Source organism: Portunus trituberculatus, chromosome 38 (genome assembly GCF_017591435.1).
Source record: "Portunus trituberculatus isolate SZX2019 chromosome 38, ASM1759143v1, whole genome shotgun sequence".
NCBI lineage: Eukaryota > Metazoa > Arthropoda > Malacostraca > Decapoda > Portunidae > Portunus > Portunus trituberculatus.
The window spans coordinates 29,749,043-29,770,342 of NC_059292.1; the positions used below are offsets into that span (position 1 = coordinate 29,749,043).

The window sequence follows — 21,300 nt, forward strand, 5'->3', positions numbered from 1 at the left end:
TTATTCTTTACAAATTGTCGAAGAGAGGGTACCCAGCCTCTATGTAGCAGACTTCGTTGCAAGTAGATCTTCTAACACTCAGGAGCTCTTTGATACAGCGGTTATAAAGGCTCGTTATTGGTTTAAGGTCGGCAGTCAGCCAAGACTCGCAGCCATATAGCAATGCTGACATGAGCGCCGCGTCTAACACATGTCTTTTCACAAAGAAAGGAATGTCATTATTTTTCTTCAAAAAGGATACATATTTAAGGACGTGTGGAATCTTTGCTGTTGCGTGTGCTCGGACAACGGATGAGACGGAGCCATCACCAGTGAAAGGTGATCCAAGATAAATATATTTATCGCACCACTCCACCCCTAAGTCATCCACACAGAGGGACTCCTTCTCCACCTCACTTCCATTTACCACAAAGAATTTTGTTTTTGTGTTCACTTTCATACCATATTCATTACAATACTGCTTTAAAATCTTAAGTTTTCTAATCATGTTTTCTCTTGTAGTAGCAATCAGGACAGTATCATCCATTAGGACAGGAACGTGAAGCCAGGATATGAAACCATCTACTCCCGCCCTTTCTTTTAACATCTTAATAAGATCATTAACAAAAATAATGAAAAGCAAGCATGAGGTGGGTGATCCCTGGCGCACACCAAGCGTCACTGCCACCAGCGCTGCTCCCACCACATTCTCAGTCACGGCGTACATGGATACCAATGCCGCCAGCATCACCGCGCCGCACCCCAAACGTTTCAGTACGCGGAATAGTACTTGGCGAGGCACGAGGTCATACACTTGGGAAAAATCCACGAAAGTAACATAAAGTTTATACTTTTTCTGCCTTGTGAGATCACACAGGATGCGAAGAGTCACAATATGCTCCACGCATCCTCGTTTCTCTTGAGCCCTGGCTTGTTCTCGATATGGTCTGAACCATTGTTTTAATCTTGAGCACAAAATCAGATCATAGAGTTTCGCACAACTGTTAGTGACACTTATCCCTCTATAGTTTTTCGGATTCGCTCTGTCTCCTTTCTTATAGATATTAAACATCTTAGCACGTGTCCAAGCAGCAGGGTAAATCCCTCCACTAAACATATTATTAAATATAGCTGTGAGAGCAAGTAACCAGGGGCCAGGTAACATCTTGAATATCCCAGGCGTAAGACCATCTGGGCCGCAGGCTTTGTTTGCTTTCATATTCTGTCTCATATGCACTTATCGGTTCGTCTAACACCGGTATAGTGACCTGACTACTGAAATCATCCCAAGACGTCGGTATATTTTGAGAGTTCTGGGTACTCTCTATATATGTTTAAAATTCTTGATCAGATGGTTTAGCAAGGTTCTCATCAGATTTAAATTCATCTGCCCAGTTTATAGCTCTCCATACTTCTGCGTCATCTTTATTATTCACCATTCTCTCTCATCTAGTCTGTGTTACATTTCCACTCCCTGTTCTATTATATGTGTGTCGCTGCGTATGCTTCGCACTTCTCACACACTTCGTACAAAGCTTCGGTTACTTTAGTCGCACTCACATCAACGCTCTCGCTTGCGTTCGGAATTTCACATTCTTCTAATTTCTGCTTTAATGTGTCCAAGTCTACATTCACAATTTCCATGGGTTTTACTAATTTGTCTTTAGGAACTTGACTGGAGAACAGCATGATCTCCCAGCCACTTGGCACGGCATTCCAGTTCTTTCAAACTAATGCTACTGACTGATGTAGTAAGGGCTAGTGGGGCGTGGTCACTCGGAAGTTCTCTCTGGTGGATGACGGGCAGGTTTTTTTTATATATTTCAGTATATTAAAACTCACAATGCATAGATCAAACTCAGACACCCACTCATTAGCTTTCTTATATGTCTTACCATCCTTAAAATGCTGGTCATGTACTTTAATGTTATTTAAGACTACCAAGCCATCTTCTATACAAATACCCCCTAAAATGTTAGCGTTTTCATTAGGCTGATGCATAGGGTCTGGTAAGTTCGGGTACTCAGATGAAGCACTCTGCTCGGTAAATTTGCCAAAGAGGGAATCTCCTTAACAAACTCACCAAACCGGGCATTAAAGTCTCCCACCAATACACACACACACACACACACACACACACACACACACACACACACACACACACACACACACACACACACACACACACACACACACACACAGCGCTGGCTTCACAAGCCAGAGGACTGGGGTTCGATTCCCCGGCCGGGTGGAGATATTTGGGTGTGTCTCCTTTCACGTGTAGCCCCTGTTCACCTAGCAGTGAGTAGGTACGGGATGTAAATCGAGGAGTTGTGACCTTGTTGTCCCGGTGTGTGGTGTGTGCCTGTTCTCAAGCCTATCCGAAGATCGGAAATAATGAGCTCTGAGCTCGTTCCGTAGGGTAACGTCTGGCTGTCTCTTCAGAGACTGCAGCAGATCAAACAGTGAAACACACACACACACACACACACACACACACACACACACACACACACACACACACACACACACACACACACACACACACACACACACACACACACACACACACACACACACACGGAGGTGATAGTAATGAGAAATACATATTGACAGCATAGTGTATATCAACTGCACAAGTGACTGAATGATTATAAATGGGTAGACAAAACTATGTGAATTTTGCTTACATTCTCTGTACTGTTGATGTTTAAAGACATACCTGCACCTACTGATCTGTTGGTGTCCTGCAGGTTCCCAAGATGACAACAGAACGCAATGTCTTGAAGAAAATTTGGCCCATCTTAAGACATCCTCGATTCTTTGTATTCTGCATCTTTGTCATCTTCAATGGATGCTTTGATGGAATGATTGCCAGCTACCTTTTTATGTGAGTGTTGTACGATTTGTATATATGTCTCATTTGGTTAGCATTCTCTCTCTCTCTCTCTCTCTCTCTCTCTCTCTCTCTCTCTCTCTCTCTCTCTCTCTCTCTCTCTCTCTCTCTCTCTCTCTCTCTCTCTTGTTTGCTTTTTGTGATGTATCAAGCAAGAAAAAAAAAAAAAAAAAAAAAAAAAAAAAAAAAAAAATATATATATATATATATATATATATATATATATATATATATATATATATATATATATATATATATATATATATTACAGTAAGGTCTCGGTTTACGTCAGAGTTACGTTCCTGAAACATGACGTAAGTTGATTTTGTACGTAACTTGAGTTTCCGTACATTTCAAAGCATATTATCGAGTTTTCACCCAATCATTGTTTATGGTCATTCAGGTAAGTAAAAGGTTATATTGTTATATTATTTACAACTATGTAGGAATATGAAACACAAGCTTGTTTTTGTTGTTGATTAGGGCCTCGAACGCGAAGGACTGCAGGTTGCCGAGAGGGGTGGACGCCTGAGGCCGCCAGGAGGGTGGGCAGGTCGAATGTTGTGATGCCCAGGGTGGATAGCTGGGAGCGTAGTGCGGTGGGAGTAGAAGCGTGGGCAGTGGAGCAGGAAATGCAATAGGAAAGGGCAATAGGGATCAGCAGACAGGTCCAGACGGTGCAAGTGAGCTGCAAGTGTCGTGTGGCCCAGGCGAAGGCTCCGGAGTTGTTATTGTTGTGATGGTGGGTGCGCGAGCCCTCAAGGTCGTCAACCTCCCCGTTGTCATGGTAACGGGCTTTTCTTAGCATCACTTTTCTTAGCCTTACTGCTGTCACTAAGGAGTTTTCTCTGGTGCCATTGAGCAAGATACGAAGAACTTGAGTCAGTAAACGCAGAAGTAGGATAACACTCTTGCTAGGGATGACGGTGTGGTGGAACTGAGGCAGGGTGTTATTTTATTCAAGTGTGAGGCGGGCGGTGTGGCGGGTAACCACTAGTGACGCCTGGCGGTCAACAATAACCTCTTCTGACGGAGAAACAGAAACACAATCGTGTGAAATTTTGTCAGAAATATCTAAATTGGGATAATGAAAAGTGGAAGAAGGTTTTGTGGATCGATGAGGCTACAGTTAATGTTACTGGGAACCGAGGAGGTAAGGTTAGGCTCTGTCCGGGTGCGGACCCATACCATCCCAAGTACACACAGGGGACAGTCAAGCACGCTGATAGTGTCATGGTATGGGGTGCATTTGGGTACTATGGTGTGGGTAAGCTGGTTATATTACCTAAAAAACATAACAGTGAACAAGGAATCTTATTTGGAACTGTTGTGTGACCATCTCGAGGACTGCTTTGATGCCTGTAAGAGTGAGGTGTTCATGCAGGATGGTGCCCCTGCACACACAGCAAAACTAATCAAAGAATGGCTTGAATTTGTAGAAGTGGATTACATAATCGATTGGCCTGGTAATAGTCCAGATTTCAATCCAATTGAAAATGTGTGGGGACTGATATAACGAAGACTACGAGGACGTAACACAGCAACTGTGGAAAAGCTTGTGAAGGAGATGAAGGACATTTGGGACAACTTAGAACCCTCAATGCTCCAAAGACTGGCTGAATCTGTTCCTCGATGCCTTGAGAGCTGTCTGAAAAGGAAAGGACTCCCCACAAAGTATTAGAGGCTGGTAGGTTCTACATACATGTTAGTATTGCACTTGTTTTAGTGCTACAGATGAAAGAAAAACTGCGTCAATACCCGTGGCGCTGACTGTATATATATATATATATATATATATATATATATATATATATATATATATATATATATATATATATATATACAGGCAACCACTGCTTAATGAAGGGGTTGTGTTCCTAAAAAACACTTCGTTAAGCAAAACTTCTTTAAGCGAACCGATTATAACAAGTTTAACTCCTGACTTGAACTTCCATTGAGAGTAAACAAAGCGAGAGTGCATCATAGTATAGTGGAAGGTTTAATGAAAGTAAAAATTATGATGTTTAACATTTAGGCAGTTAAATTTAATTTAAGTCATTATAATGTACACTTATGTATGTATGTATGTAACTTTATAATGTTGATCTTAAATTTATGAAGGGAGAGAGAGTGAAACGGGAAAGACACTAACCAGCAACCTGTGGAATGTAAACAAAGGGTGCATCATTGTACCGCATACAAAACTTATGTACCACATTTCCACAAGGCTTTCCATTTTATCCATTGTAGAGTCACGAGTTCAGGTAGTTCTTTTAGCTTGCAAGGAAGATACAGTCTCACCAGCCTTCTTAATAGTCTGCTGACTTGAAAATAGTAGAGACAGTATATGGAGTCAAGATGGTGGCCAGCAATGCTATAGTTTTCTCGCCTTTCTCGTGTCTGTGAATAATATCCAGCTTCACTTCGAAAGTAAGAGACTTCTTGGTCTTCTTAGGAATACTAGGCCACATTGCAGAGCATTTTGGTGGTAAGTTGAGCGAGTGAAGACGAGCTGCTGCTGACGCTGTCATGGGAATGAGTGGTGCGTGTGTTGTCCACGAGAGGCTTGATCTTGATCTTGATTCTACAGGTATCCCAGGATTTCTCCTGAGGCAGGCCTTAGTATTTGCGGCTCCTTGTGTATTCAAAAGCTTGTCGGCTTGCGTGATATGGCAGGGCTTTCAAACTTGGAAAAAATTACCTGGATAAAACTTCGTTAAAGTGAGTTTGGTGTTTGTTAAAAGAACAGATGGTAGTAAAATGAAACCTTCGTTGTGGCGAAATTTCGTTGTGTGAACCTTTGTTAAATGGGGATTGCCTGTATACAATAATACTTTGCTTAACGAATGTTCGTCTAACGAATTTCTGGTTTAACATACTATATAAAGTTAGACCAAAAAGTCCACATAACGTACAACCATATGTGTTTCAGCGAATTTTCTGGGTTTGAATTTGGCGGGTGTGGGACCGAATGCGGCAGCTTCGCTGTGATTGTCTGGCTCCCCGGCTGTCTCTAGCGCTCCTGGAGCTAGATCCGAGATTCTTTAACAACCTTAGAGCAACCTCCTGCCTTGAAATGGCTTCCATGAACGCTTGGAGGGACGATGATGAGGTTACTCTGAGGTTGCTGGGAAGACCACCTCTGGAGGTGGTGTTACTGTCTTATATATACATTATGTTCACAAAATAACATTTCTATTAGCTTTTTACAAACCTTGACCCCAAGAAAGGATTGCTTTGTAATGCAGAAAGTGAAATCTTACATGAAATACCAAAAAATAAAGCAGAGATAGCATGGGCAGACAGGTGGCAGATGGAGTTTAATTCTAAAAAGTGTCAGGTTATGCATTTAGGTAAAGACAACAAAAACTTTAGCTATGAGATGGAGGGATGTTGGCTAGAGGCAGTAGAGGAGGGAAAGGATTTAGGAGTAGTGATAGACAGAACTATGAAATTTTCAAAGCAATGTTTAGAAGCAAGAAATAGGGCAAATAGGATCCTGGGTTTTATAAATAGAAATGTTAGTTATAAAAGTAAGGAAGTGGTGCGTAGCTTATATAATTCTATGTTAGGCCCCATTTAGAGTATTGCATACAGGCCTGGTCACCCCACTATAGGCAGGATATCAACATGTTAGAAGCAGTTCAGAGAAGAGCAACTAGGATGATACCAGCATTAAAGCGCCTGGAGTATAGAGATAGATTAAAGGAATTAAACATGTTTTCATTTGAGAGGAGATGTATAAGAGGGATATGATAGAGTTATTTAAAATGTTCTCAGATACAAACTACATAGATGTGAGATCTTTCTTTACCTTAGAGGAGGAAATAGGACTAGAAATCATGGCAGGAAGATTAGAAAGCAAGGCTGCAGGTTAGATATAAGAAAATATTTCTTTAGTCATAGAGTGGTAGACTTCTGGAATGCATTGCCAGAGACGGTTGTAAATAGCACTAGTTTGACAATGTTTAAAAACAGATTAGATAAGCACTTAAATTTATTAGATTTATAATTATGTATAGCACTGCATGATAGTTTTATAAGAAATTTACTATAGTTAAATAAGACATGATCCCCATGTATGGGGACCACAAATTGTAGAGGATTTTGCTGCAGGACTTACCCCTGTTAATGGGCCAAATATTTAGAATTAGTATATAATGTATTGTGTACTTGTAAGTGTATCTTTAAGTACTGATGATGAGGTCGCTGTGCGACAGATACAGGATAACCTAGATGGGCCCTGGTGGCCCTTTGTTATCCTATTATTTATGTTATATGTTATGTTATGAGATGATGAGATCAGCCACAGACGGCGGAGACTCCGGCGACTTGGCCGCTTCTTCTTCTTCTTGTGACCTTTTTAGCTTGGCGTGTTGTCTTTCACCACGATATTAAATTTGTTTCCACTCCTCTATTGCTTGCTGTAATGGATATCATATCTTAGTATTCATATACACTCATGCCATGAGGATAACCTGGACTCCGTGACACTGAGTGATAGTGAATTACTAATGAAATATCGCGGTATTTCATTAATTCACTATCACTCACTGCCACGGAGTCGAGGTTATCCTCATGGCATGAGCGTATATGAATACTAAGATATGATGATATCCATTATAGTAGGCAATAGAGGAGTGGAAACAAATTTAATATCGTGGTGAAAGACAACACGCCAAGCTACAAAGGTCACAAGAAGAAGAAGCTGCCAAGTCGCCGGAGTCTCCGCCGTCTGTGGCCGATCTCATCATCTCTGCTTTATTTTTTGGTATTTCATGTAAGATTTCACTTTCTGCATTACAAAACAATCCTTTCTTGGGGTCAAGGCTTTTAAAAAAGCTAATATAATATATATATATATATATATATATTTTTTTTTTTAATCCATGTGGTATGTTGGGGACCATCCCAAAACGCATCCCCCCTATTTCCATTATTTCCTATGGGAAAATTACGTCCGCTTAATGAATTTCCGCTCTATGAACAGCTTTGACACTCCCTATCCTGTTCGTTAAGCGGAGTATTACTGTATGTATAAAACTAATTTTTTTGATGTAATCTTGTAGTAGAAATGAAAGGATTCTTCATACTGTCACAAGTCAGCAGGATTGAGGACAATGAGGATGAATTTTATGGTTCCAAATAAAAGCAATAGTTGCTGTCAAGAGAATGAAAAAATAAAATGATGGGACTTATTTTTCTGTTGAGTGATATGAAAAATTTATGTTTGATTTTGACACAGGTTTTGATCTTTTAGGCTTAAAATAGATCTTATGTAGAGTTACAAATTTATTTAACTGTTTAGAAGCAACATTTCTGTAGATTTTTGTGTAGACATTTTGTGTGATTGATACATATTTTCAAGTATATATATATATTTTTTTTTTTTTTACATTACAAGGGCACTGGCCAAGGGAAAACAAAGTGTTGGAAAAAAAAAAAATCCCGCTGGTTGCCAGGCCCTGTTAAGAGGAAAGTAGGAGAAAGAGAAAAAAAAAAAAAAAAAAAAATCTAAAAGGAGGGTCCAGTTAACGTAAGAGGTGTCTTGACACTCCTCTTTTGAAAGAGTTTAAGTCATAGGCAGGTGGAAATACAGACACAGGTAGAGAGTTCCAGAGTTTACCAGTGTAGGGAATGAAGGAGTGAAGATACTGGTTAACTCTTGCATTAGGAAGATGGACAGAATAGGGATGAGAAGAAGTAGAGAGTCTTGTGCAGCGAGGCCGCAGGAGGGGAAGGCATGCAGTTAGCAAGTTCAGAAGAGCAGACAGCATGAAAACAGCGGTAGAAGACAGATAAAGATGCAACATTGCGGCGGTGACTTAAAGAATCAAGACAGTCAGTTAGAGGAGAAGAGTTGATAAGACGAAAAGCTTTAGATTCCACCTTGTTTAGTAAAGCTGTGTGTGGATCCCCAGACATGAGAGCCATACTCCATACACGGGCGGATAAGGCCCTGTACAGAGCAAGCAGCTGGGAGGAGAGAAAAATGGACGAAGACGCCATAGGACACCTAACTTCTTGGAAGCTGATTTAGCAAGAGTAGAGATGTGAAATTTCCAGTTTAGATTTTTAGTGAAGGATAGACCGAGTGTGTTTAATGTAGAGGAGAGGGAAGTTGAGTGTTATTGAAGAAGAGAGGATAGTTGTCTGGAAGGTTATGTCGAGTAGATAGTTGTAGAAATTGAGTTTTGAGGCATTGAACAAAACCAGGTTTTCTCTGCCCCAATCAGAAACAAGTGAAAGATCAGAAGTTAGGCGTCCTATAGCATCTCGCCTTGAGTCATTTAATTGTTGTTGGGTTGGGCGTCTGTTGAACGCTGTTGAATAATGCAGGGTGGTATCATCAGCATAGGAGTGGATAGGGCATTGAGTCAGATTTAGGAGATCATTGATGAATAATAGAAAGAGAGTGGGTGATAGGACAGAACCCTGTGGAACACCACTGTTGATAGTTTTAGGGAAGAACAGTGACCGTCTACTACAGCAGCAATAGAACGATCGGAAAGGAAACTGGAGATGAAGGTACAGAGAGAAGGATAGAATCCGTAGGAGGGTAGTTTAGAAATTAAAGATTTGTGCCAGACTCTATCGAAGGCTTTCGATATGTCAAGGCCGACAGCAAAGGTTTCACCGAAGTCCCTAAAGAGGATGACCAAGATTCAGTTAGGAAAGTAAGAAGATCACCAGTAGATCTGCCTTTACGGAAACCATACTGGCAATCAGAGAGAAGGTTGTGAGCTGATAGATGCCTCATTATCTTCCTATTAAGGATAGACTCAAAGGCTTTAGAAAGGCAGGAAATCAAAGCTATAGGGCGGTAGTTAGAAGGATTGGAGTGGTCACCTTTTTAGGGACAGGTTGAATGTGAGCAAACTTCCAGCAAGAAGGATAAATAGAAGTAGAGACACAGATGAAAGAGTTTGACCAGGCAGTGAGCGAGTTCGGAAGCACAGTTTTGAGAACAACAGGAGGGACTCCATCCGGACCGTAAGCCTTCCGAGAATCAAGGCCAGAGAGGGCCAGGAAAACGTCTTTATAAAGAATTTTAATTTTAGGGATGAAGTAGTCAGAGGGTGGAGGAGTAGGAGGAATATGCCCAGAATCATCCAAAGTTGAGTTGGTAGCAAAGGTTTGAGCGAAGAGTTCAGCTTTAGAAAAGAAGAGACAGCTGTAGAGCCATCTGGATGAAGTAAAGGAGGGAAAGACGAAGAAGTAAAGTTGTTAGAGATATTATTGGCTAGATGCCAGAAATCTCGAGAGGAGTTAGAATTGGAAAGACTTTGACATTTTCTATTGATGAAAGAGTTTTAGTAAGTTGGAGAATAGATTTGGCATGATTACGGGCAGAAATATATAGGGCATGAGTTTCAGCAGTTGGATGGCTACGGAACCGTTTGTGAGCCGCCTCTCTATCATTGACAGCACGAGAACAAGCAGAGTTAAACCAAGGCTTTTTAGCTTTAGGGTTAGAGAAAGTATGAGGAATGTATAGCTCCATGCCAGAGATAATCACCTCTGTTATGCGCTCGGCACAAAGAGAAGGATCTCTGACATGAAAACAATAATCATCCCAAGGAAATCAGAATAGTACTGCCTTAGTTCCTCCCACTTAGCAGAGTTAAAATGCCAGAAGCACCTCCGCTTAGGCGGGTCCTGAGGCTGCACTGGAGTGATAGAACAGGTAACGGAAATTAGATTGTGGTCGGAGGAGCCCAACGGAGAGGAAAGTTTAACAGAGTAAGCAGAAGGGTTGGAGGTTAGGAAAAGATCAAGAATGTTGGGCGTGTCTCCAAGGCGGTCAGGAATACGGGTAGGGAACTGCACTAGCTGCTCTAGGTCATGAAGGATAGCAAAGTTGAAGGTTTGTTCACCAGGTTGGTCAGTGAAAGAAGATGAAAGCCAAAGCTGGTGGTGAACATTGAAATCCCTAAAATGGAGATCTCAGCAAAAGGAAAGTGAGATAAGATGTGCTCCACCTTGGAAGTCAAATAGTCAAAGAATTTTACATAGTCAGAGGAATTAGGTGAGAGGTATACAGCACAGATGAATTTAGTTAGAGAGTGACATTGAAGTCTTAGCCAGATGGTAGAAAATTCTGAAGATTCAAGATTGTGGGCACGAGAGCAAGTGGTGTCGTTACGCACGTATGCGCAACATCCAGCTTTGGATTGAAAATGAGGATAGAGCAAGTAGGAGGGAACAGAAAAGGGGCTGCTGTCAGTAGTCACAGACAACTGTGTTTCAGTTAGGAAGAGAAGATGAGGTTTAGTAGAGGAGAGGTGGTGTTCCACAGATTGAAAATTAGAACGAAGGCCACGAATGTTGCAGAAATTGATAGTGAAAGTATTAGATGAAGTGTCAAGACACCCAAGGTCGACAGCAGAGGGCAGTCCGACCTGGGGACATTTATGGTCCCCTCCCAGAGGGGACTCCGAGGCAGGGCGTGGTGAAGCCATTATTAAATTTTGATTTGAAGAGAGTGTAAAAGTGTAAGGTGTTGTAGTGTAGTGTAGGAAGTAGTAGAAGTTGTCTTTAGAGGGCAGGCTGCAGCTGCTCAATTGTATAAATGAGACCACAAAGGGAACCGGGAAGAGAGGACACGGGGAATCACTCAGTCTGCAGCACTGCCTACATCCCCATTAGTACCTCTCCTGGAGTATTCCACCGGGCGGCAGGTGACTACTGCCTACTCCAATTTACAAATGCTGTGCAGCCATGAAGAGAACACTACATAGATTGAAGCCTGGCATGAAAGAATCAAGAAATTTGTTTAATTTTGAATATTTTTAATTACTCAGAAGAACATCCTAATTAATTTTTATTTGTGCAGATTTATCATTATCAGTCAGTCTTTGAGGCTTTTCAATTGGTTTCTTTAAATTGAATATATATCTAAAATATAACATGCTTAAAAATGCACTTTATTGAAAATGCATTTTCATTGCAGTTAAAAGCAGTATTATTTTTAGCAGTTTTATGTTTCATTAAGGCATTATTCAACATTTCATCTATCACTATTAGGATGCAAGAAGAAATGGCTGTGGGGACCAGTGCCATGAACCACATGAAGTTCCTGCAAGGCATGACCATCTTTGTGCAGTGTGGCATAGAGGCTCCCTTCATGTTCATCAACAGTGAGTGGCTCTGCCTGTATCTGCTGCTGATCTAATCTTTAAGGCATTCTAAAGAATATGTATGAGAGTAGACTAGATTCAATTAAAATATTTTTATCTATATTCAAGTGCTGTTATGTTATATGTATATGTATGTATGTATGTATGCAAGGTTACTGGACAACTTGTACTGCACCGATGCTTTCAAACTTTTGTGGTGGGTTTGCACACCCATAGCATTGAATTTTTCAGATCTGAATATATGTTGAGGTTCTTTATTGTCTTCCTTCCAGGCTGGTTTATGAAGACACTGGGAGCCCATTATGTCACATCGCTGGTCTTCTTCCTCTACATATTCCGGTTGTTGGGTCTGGCAGTGGTTGGTGCATATGGCCCTGTGTGGGCCACGCTGCTTGTGGAGCTACTTAATGGACCTTGCTATGGTCTTGGCTACACTGCTATAGTAATCTTTTCCTCAAAATTGTCTCCACCGGGCATCAGCACTACTGTCCAGAGCATAGTGAATATATGTTATGAAATTCTGGGTGAGCATTGCATAGGAGCATGTAAAGACCCATCATTACCACTACCAATGTTCATTCTTCTGCACTGACTTGTCAGTCCCATCACTTTGAATTTGATTTAATAGTTCAAGCTTTTAAAGTTAGAGAGTACTTGTAGAGGAGAGTACACAGATGCCACATATCTTCATGAGTGTTGGCTTTGATAGTGTTCGAAAGTGAAGTAGACATATGCCTCACATGAGATTGTTTGGGAGACATTTTGGAATGATTGTATTTATAGCTTGCTTAGACACATGGGCTCATAAAACTTCCATAGTCTAGGCAGGCATTGAAAGAAAAAAAGTTTACTAATACTGTATGATGATGCAATTCTTTTTTCTGTCAGGGTATGCAGCAGCCTCCTTTTTTGGTGGACATCTTTTCTCTAGGATTGGTGGGCCTGGACTGTACCTAGTAGGAGGCATCACTGCTCTCATCATATTCTTACTCCATCTTCTATCCTTAAAGTTGCTACCTCCACCTGAAGGTAAGATGGATATATGAATTCAGAAATACTACAGCCTTCTGGATTCCAAACTTACTTTCATTTATCTGCCAAAATGGATCCATCCCTGGCAGTATACCTATTGATTAGGTGTTAATTACTGTAAGATTTAGTGTGTTTAGTTGAGAAGTAAACATGGCAAGCTCAAGTGAGGATCGAGGACATCAAGGATATAGTTTGAATGAATGTGTTGACTTGGATCATCTCTGTCTCATCAGTTGAACATTGAGCTTTAATTAACCCTCTAAGTGCGGGCTAGATTTTGCCTGGCCTGGCCTGCCCTGCGGGCATATTCACTCAAAAATACACCTCACTTCAACCCATATAAGCATTGGTAGAATGAGTACAGAGTTATGAAGTAGGAACTATGAAATCATATTATTATAGACAGATACCCACCTCTATTATTCTTATTTTTTATTATTTAACAATAAAAAAGCATCAATTTTTTTACAGCTTCTGTTTACCATACCCATATAAAGCTCAAATTTTGTAATGTAAAAATCTGTGGTTAACATACGCTAAACTTAGCAATGAACTAAAATCCATGCTAGAATGCTGTACTTGCATTATGTAACAAAAGGAATGATGAAAAAAACAGAAAACAACACTACTATTATTTTTGAGATTATAAAGAGTAACTTTTAACGGTTCGCTAAATACTTATGGTTGTGCCTCTTGCTGCATTGTACACACTGTCTCAGGCATTGCCAAGCTGCTCCCTCCACACTGAATGGCCACTGTATGACATATAACATTTGCATTGCATTTTTCTGCATCCAGCGTTTATTTATCGTACCTATCACAAGTATGCACAGATAACATTATCATGCATGTAAGAGGAAAAAAAAAAAAAAAAAAAAAAAAAGGGTCAGGCATATCAGTGGTGGTGGTCTCTGTAGTGGGGTCCACGCTTATGACAGAGCTGACTGGTGAGCTGCGCTGTCTAGCGGACATCCTGTCAAAGTTAGCACAAAGCGTTAACTGACCACTGATAATGTAAGTGTGTTTGTGGTTTGTGTAGGAAAGAAAATGACATGTTTACTGCACTTGACAACAAACTAAACAAATCTGGTGGTACAGTGGAATCATGTGTGCTTTGGGATCTGAGGGGTCTCCAAGCGCATGGGTTCGAATCCTGCCCACAGTCCGAGTGTAGGTTGGTCTTCCTTACTCGGGGTAAGGGTTTCCTAGCGGGTGGGTTTTGAGATAGGAGATACCCCCCAAAAAAGTATCTCCTTTAGCCCATAAATTCCCGTGAAAAGCCTACATGGTATAAAAAAAAAGCCGTCCACTATTGTGGACGCCTGCACTACGAGCCCATGCTCCGGCTGTCCACTATTGTGGATGCTCGTGCTTAAAGGGTTAATACTGGAATTTCCTGTCATTTCAAATTCTCTTGAGATTATCCCTAAAAGAGAAGATTCTGAAGTATGTATCTGCTCACATCCTTCTTTTGATTATCATTAGGTTTATTTATTAGTTATTTTGTTGGAACTGATCTCAGATTAAAAGAAAATGAATAAGTGAATAAAGTAAGAGTTCTAGTGATTTTTTTTTTTTTATAGAACATACTGAAGAAGAGAAGTCACTTGAGAATCATCAACCTGGTGAAGAAGAGAAGTTGAGTCCTGATCCAGAGACAAAAGAACTTCATGAAAGCAGCACATTAACTGTCAGGGTTGAAGAGGAACAGGAGACTTCTCAAGTGAATTAACTCAATTAATGGTGAGTTGAGTGAATTAACACATTGGTTCTCAAGTTTTTTTCTTATTAAGAACCCCAAGTTTATAAGACCATTTACCTGAACCCCAGTATTCTGACATTAAACAATGTTAATTTAGTGACTGCCACTGTCAAACTCGATATACAATGGTACTGCAAAGGATATTATTAGATCATCCATCTAAGCACCCCTGGAAATCTTGTGAACCCCTGGGATTTGCAAACCCTAGGTTGAGAACCCCAGACTTAACAGATTGATCACAGTTTTGTCCTGTAGGTGTGTGTGTGTTTGTTTGTTTTGGATTCAATCACCTAAGTATGAATGAAGAGTCTTTGGAAGGGAATGACTTAATTCAAGAATTAAGTGCAATTGTTAGGATTTTCATTTATACAACTTAATAGTGAATATGCCTTTATATTGCATTGAAATATACACATGGTTAGTATACATTATTGTGTATATAAGACAAATTGTAAAACAATAGATCAAAGGATGAAAATTCTTGCAGAAAGTGATGATTTATGAAAATAAGGCATGACATCTTAACATTTTTTCCAGATTGGCAGTGTATGTGCCAAAGACAGTGCCAATGCAGACTAAGCATCTTTTAAGCCACACAATAGTGTAGTGGTAAGTTACTTATACTGTGATCTTTGAGGAACATGAATGTTGTGTTGGAGTTATGTACAGATGCCAGATAGTAGAACACTTTACTGCCAACTGCATAACTACTGACCACATTCTTGCTATTGTCTCAGCGATGTAGGTAAAAATTAGTCTTGGAATGTCTTACAGCCTCACAGTAGATGTATTATTTTTGACACCAAGTATATACAGTAGCTACCAAACTAATCCTTTACACCTACATTGCATGACCAGCAACATGTCTTGATCTTTTTCATGGAAGTTGTCATTTGCTTGATCCTATCCCGTGGGATTAATTTAATGTAATAAATACTACACACTGCTGGGATTAGGCAGCAATGTGTGAGTCACCTCAATTAGCAGTTCAACTGATTTATACAGTGTGTTGTCTTTTCATCTGGACTACTAGACAAAAGGTTAACCACTACTGTTTTGCTTCCTCCTAGTCTCCCACAATACCCAAAATTACTTCAAGCAAAGGTGTTTACAATACACAAGGCTGGCCATGATCTCTCATTTATATCCACTCAAAAAGGAGTTAGGGTGAGGACAACACAGCAGTTGGTGCAGTGTTTCAAGGATGCTACAGTTACACCACTTCCCAACTCAGACAGGCTTGGTAAAAGTTTTTTTCTTTGACTTTCCATGCTGTCAGCCTTGGTTATTTAGCAGCCTGTCTAGAGATAATTGCATGGGTCTTTAGAGTGTTCTTATGAGGTCTGCCAAACTTGGGAAATGCAGCAGCTTTCCCTCTGTCCTTGAAAAACTGCACAAACTGCTGTGTTGTCCTCAGCCTAATTCCTGTTTGAGTGGAAATAAACAAGAGAGTAACCAGCCTTGCATAATGTAAGCTCCTCCATACGTTTCTCCTTGCTTGTAATCTTTTTTGGACATACTGAGAGGGTGGGAGGAAGCAAAATAGCATAGACTTTGTCTAGCAATCCAGATGCTCTTTTTACATCTATTGAACAAGTAAATGAAGGGACTCTCACACTGATCACCACAGACCATGGAAGGTTGCCAGTTAGTGTTCCTAAAGCATCAGAACATCTATCCTCCCTGGGAAGGTAGTTGTGTACCTACCTCCTCTATTTACTGCAACAAGAAATGTCAGCCATGTGACATGAGACTTTCAAGCACTATAATGCATGCTGTGGCATTGAGCTTGTACTTGTATACAGGATGTCCTGGGAGTTGAAAGTATGTGCTTTGTGATTTGATTGTTTATTTTTACAATAAATTAACTTGGAGAAGTTATGTGCAGCAGGTTCTGCTCCCCATGGATAAGCTTCTGCCACCACCCCCCCTTCATCCTCCCCAACTCGCCATGTACTGTACAGCCTGGACTATATAAGCTGATCCCTCAATTTTTGAGGGAAAAAGTTTAGGTTTTACTGCTCTATAAGATGACCTTAACAATGAAGGAAGCTGCTGGTCACATAGTTGGCCAAAGGGTAAGGGAGTGCATCCTGATGAGTCGCGATATGAAGGGCTTGTGTGGCCTCGCTTGATAAAGTTAGTATCATGGCAAAATTCAATATCCCTGTTCTGCACAGTTCCAGGTGTTTCTGAGTGCCAAAATGGCAGGAACATGCATTACTATCTTTTCTTGATTACTAATTGTCACAAGTTTATTGCTGGTGCCTCACTGGGTCCTGGGGAGCTATAACATGATAGGCTTGGGTGGCTATTTAGGTATCTTTTCTTTCCCTTTGGTTGTATATAATTGGTGTATTTACAAAATCATTCTAAATTATGTTCCACATCATCATTGAGGTAAAAATCAAGGTGTTTTCTGTATTAGCAATTGCTCATATACCACATTTAGAATGGGGGGGGGAGACCTTATACATAAAACATACCTTGATTCTTACTTCAAGAGTGATGTGGAACAAAAGTTAGATGATTTTTGAAATACCAATTTCTATAGACAGTGAATAGAGGGTAAGGAGATGAAGTGGGATTGGAGCATGAAGGCAAACCTGTGATCTATGGGAAAGTGGCAATAGTGGGGGAATCTGGTGAAGACCACACCCGATACCTAGAATGGCCACCCACGCCTATCATGTTACAGCTCCCAGGGCCCAGTGAGGTGCTATCAAGAAATCTGTGACAATTAGTAGTCATCAAGAAAAGAAAGTAATGCATGTTCGTGCCACTTCAGAGCTCCAATTCATTCACTGGTCACCCAGCTACCCCTTCCCATTATGCAGTGAACTCAGTGCTCATAAATTGATTTTTTTGTTTGAAATGAGACCACAACATTTTGAGTTACATCCTGTGCCCACTTGCTACTAGGTGAACAGGTGCTACACATTAAGAGGCTTACCCATTTGCCTTGCTGTGCCCATGAGTCAAACCCGGGCCTTCTCATTTGTGAGCTGAATGTGTGAAGTACTACACCACTCTCAGAAACACCTGGATCTGTGCAGAACAGGGACAGTTTATTTTGGCGAGGCAACTGACTGCCACGCAAGCCTTTAACATTATAATAGCTAATCAATGATGCACTCCCTTACACTTTGACAACCATGTGAGCAGTGGCTCCCAGTTGTCTTACAGTCCAGGATGTACAGTACATAGTGACCTGGGGAGGGAAGAAGAGGAGGTAGATGCCTACAGAGGAGGAGGAGTTGAACCTGCTACACAAAATTTCTAGGTTAATTTCTTGAAAAAATAAAGCAAAACATGGATAATCTTTGAGTATTTTTGACTTAGAATTACTTTAGCTATTGTCCTAAAGCATGTACTCATGGGACACCCTGCATTAATAAGCCATTTAATGGTGTTTAACATATACTGGTTTCAGAACTTGCATGTCCACTTGGAGCCAACATTGTATCTGTGTGCAGTAAATGGAGAAGGCTCACAACTACCTTCTTGGGAAGACAAGATGTTCTGATGCTTTTGGAACATTAACTGGCAACAGTGTGTAAATCACCTCAGTTAGCTGTTCAGTTGATATAGAGAAAGAGCATGGTTTGGAAACAAATGGCCTTTTGTTTTTCCTTGCTTGTAGTCATATTAGGAGGAAGCATAATAGTAGTAGCACAGTTAGCCTTTGTCTGGCACACCAGATGAAAAGACCCCACTCTCTTCATATCAGTTGAACAGCTGTTTGAGCTATTCAGCAGCTGAGCTAACTCACACACTGTTGCTTGATCCAAGCACAGCATAGAAGGTTGCGTTAAAGAATCAGAATATTCAGCCTCCGTGGGAAGGTAGCTGTGACACTACGACACTCTGTTTACTGTGAAAAGAAATGATGTCAACCACGTTATATCAGTAGTACTCTGTACATAATGTTGATACAGGTTCTGAAATCAACATCTAATACCATTAAATAAACTGGTCTATCACCTGTATTATGTGGGCTATGGTATATAATATGAGTACAAGCTTAAAGCAACTTCCACCTATAATTGCTGTATCAAGGTAGTTATTGCTGAACTTTCTATTGTAGCCACAATTTTTGGATTGTACATCTATCTGTAAATGGCCTGGGCTTGTCAACACTGATATACAATGTATCTGTAAAATCATGATATTAGACAGATATTAATGAAATAAATACCAGTTTAAAAAAAAATCTCTTGCTGCCTTGCCATGTTGTTTTGAACAATGGGAATATTTATGCAAGATTTACAAAAGGAGAGAATTAATTAACTGATGTTTGCATGTCTGGGAATGAAATCCTCAGTAACAGATAATTTAATGAAGAGAAATTAGTATGACTTTCTGTGCTACAAAGGAGTGTAAGGGGGTTCTTTGAAATTATTTAAGTGGTTAGTAGGTCTGGGTGTACTGCCTTATTTGAAAAATGTATGATTTGGATACAAATCCTGTTCAAAGTGAATCTGAGTTTTCATGTTCCTCCACAAAATGTTAAAGTTATGCTGTTTATGTAACGAGGAAGAGAGCGAGACCAGTCTGCCGCCACTCATGGTGTGGAGTTGGGCAGGGTAAATCCACACTGCCCACCAGCTGCTCCCGCTTGATGGAGGCATACACTGGCACTGAGAGCAGCTCTTCGTGATATACTCGCACTGGTTGGTCCTGAGGAAAGACAAGGTTCAATCAGCAATGTTGCAATCATACAAGATTGGACTGATCAATGTAGTATTCACAGAAATTAAACAGATGGTGCAAAATTCTGATCATAGGTTAGAAATTCACCAATAAAAAAAATCATATACAAAGAATGAGGGTTTTATTATTTCCAGCCCTTCTATACTATACTGTACCAAAACCTATAAAAGTTTGAGGACTTTACTGTTGGGACTACTGGTCAGACAGCAGCATCACTGGTGTAATTCTGTTAATAATGTACAAGTTACTAAAACAGAGAGAGAGAGAGAGAGAGAGAGAGAGAGAGAGAGAGAGAGAGAGAGAGAGAGAGAGAGAGAGAGAGAAATACAATCTTGTGTACTGACTTCATATTACATGTAATATATTTTTCATAAATTGAAACAAAAATAAAATTTAAGTTGTTTTATCAATCTATATCCAAAACCCATTTCTATAAATTCTACATAGTAGAAGGTCACATAAAGGTTCTTCATGGCAGCAACTAGATGATGAGGGCCAGGAAATATAATGGGACAATTACTGACCACTCACTGTTGACTAAGGTAAAAAAACTTCTATCATTTATATTAGCAAGAAGCAACACAAATTAATTGCTTGGGTGAAACATTTCAATGTCATAAAAAATGAAGTCAATAATCTTGATACAGTTATCTAGTCTGGCATTACTGCTACCAATGTCTATGTTCATTCAGTTAGCGTCAAGGAATTCTCATACTGCTCACAACAAACCTTTAAATATCTCAACATTACAAATTCCAAAACTTTTAATGAAGATTTGAGTGACCTGAATCATATTAGAAGTCCACCCTTCCTGATATTAATTCTATGGATCAAGTACATTTCTCAAAATTAAGTTGGTGGTCTCATCACCACGTATATGTAATCCAGACCAGGGCAAAAATATGTAGGATTGAAGTCAACAGTATTAATACATACATCTATTGATAATAAATCCCCACTTGGCAATGTATTAATCTCCACCATAGGCCAGAGCACTCACCTTAGGAATCCAAGCCACAGTGCATACCGGTGCAACAGTGATACTGGGAGAGTCGTGGGCGTTGTGAAGGAGTCGTGTGCCATCAAAGGTAGCACCTTCCATCTGCAGGCCTGACCACTTCATGGCCACCCGAGCATTGGGAATGCCACTGCGCAGCCAAGCAGTGACAAACTCCAGGTTGTCCATTGAGGTCTTGTATTCCCTATGAGGCAGAATTGTATCATGAACAACTCTAATTCTGTTAATGAATGGCATAGTAACTTCATGCTCCACTGAAGATCTTAGTAATCCCACAACATTAATGAGAAGATGCTGTGTGTTCAGGATTCTCTGTAAACACTGGTTGCAATCATGGCTAATTATCATGAACTTGCCATTTGTGTGAAAACTAAAATTCTGAAAAAAATTTAATCTGAAAAAAACTCAACAGCAGTTTGAGCCACTGCTCATTTATTCACTCCTTCCTCCCTTTTCTTCTTTCCTCTCCACTTCATCCTATCTCACTGGCTGACCTGGCTGTCAGCTGGCGAAGAGCATTGAGGAAGGTGGCTGGGTGGAGTAGTTCAGACAGGTCGAGGGACTCCCGCAGTAGACTGCCTTGCTCACTTTTGGCCACCCAGCGCCCAATTCCTAGAGCTCGGCGCACTAAGCTGCAAAGGTATTCCAGAGGGTCCTCGGGGCCATCCCACAGCTTTAGCCAGCTGGCAGGTGTCTGTAGAAACCTTTAACTAATACCACTTCAAGTGATCTTCACACTTAACATAATCTTACAATGTAC

At 40.4% G+C, this 21,300-nt stretch overlaps 2 protein-coding genes across 10 annotated transcripts in view; one reads left to right on the forward strand and one right to left on the reverse strand.

Annotated features, from left to right (window-relative positions):
* LOC123514512 overlaps positions 1 to 19,635 on the forward strand; it is a 54,732-nt gene extending 35,097 nt beyond the window's left edge. For 6 of the 7 annotated variants that reach the window (XM_045272395.1, XM_045272396.1, XM_045272392.1 and 3 more), the window contains exons 7-12: positions 2,733 to 2,869; positions 11,903 to 12,015; positions 12,288 to 12,539; positions 12,904 to 13,044; positions 14,631 to 14,790; positions 15,347 to 19,635. In XM_045272395.1, the coding sequence (XP_045128330.1) occupies positions 2,733 to 2,869; positions 11,903 to 12,015; positions 12,288 to 12,539; positions 12,904 to 13,044; positions 14,631 to 14,779 (792 nt within the window). In that variant the 3' untranslated portion in view covers positions 14,780 to 14,790; positions 15,347 to 19,635. The remainder of the gene's footprint in view (positions 1 to 2,732; positions 2,870 to 11,902; positions 12,016 to 12,287; positions 12,540 to 12,903; positions 13,045 to 14,630; positions 14,791 to 15,346) is intronic. The other variant, XM_045272398.1, reaches the window with a different exon arrangement.
* LOC123514511 (cytoplasmic dynein 2 heavy chain 1-like) overlaps positions 15,187 to 21,300 on the reverse strand; it is a 149,004-nt gene continuing 142,890 nt past the window's right edge. For all 3 annotated transcript variants that reach the window (XM_045272390.1, XM_045272389.1, XM_045272391.1), the window contains 3 exons: positions 21,035 to 21,234; positions 20,523 to 20,724; positions 15,187 to 19,489 (listed from right to left, as the gene is read on the reverse strand). In XM_045272390.1, the coding sequence (XP_045128325.1) occupies positions 19,334 to 19,489; positions 20,523 to 20,724; positions 21,035 to 21,234 (558 nt within the window). In that variant the 3' untranslated portion in view covers positions 15,187 to 19,333. The remainder of the gene's footprint in view (positions 19,490 to 20,522; positions 20,725 to 21,034; positions 21,235 to 21,300) is intronic.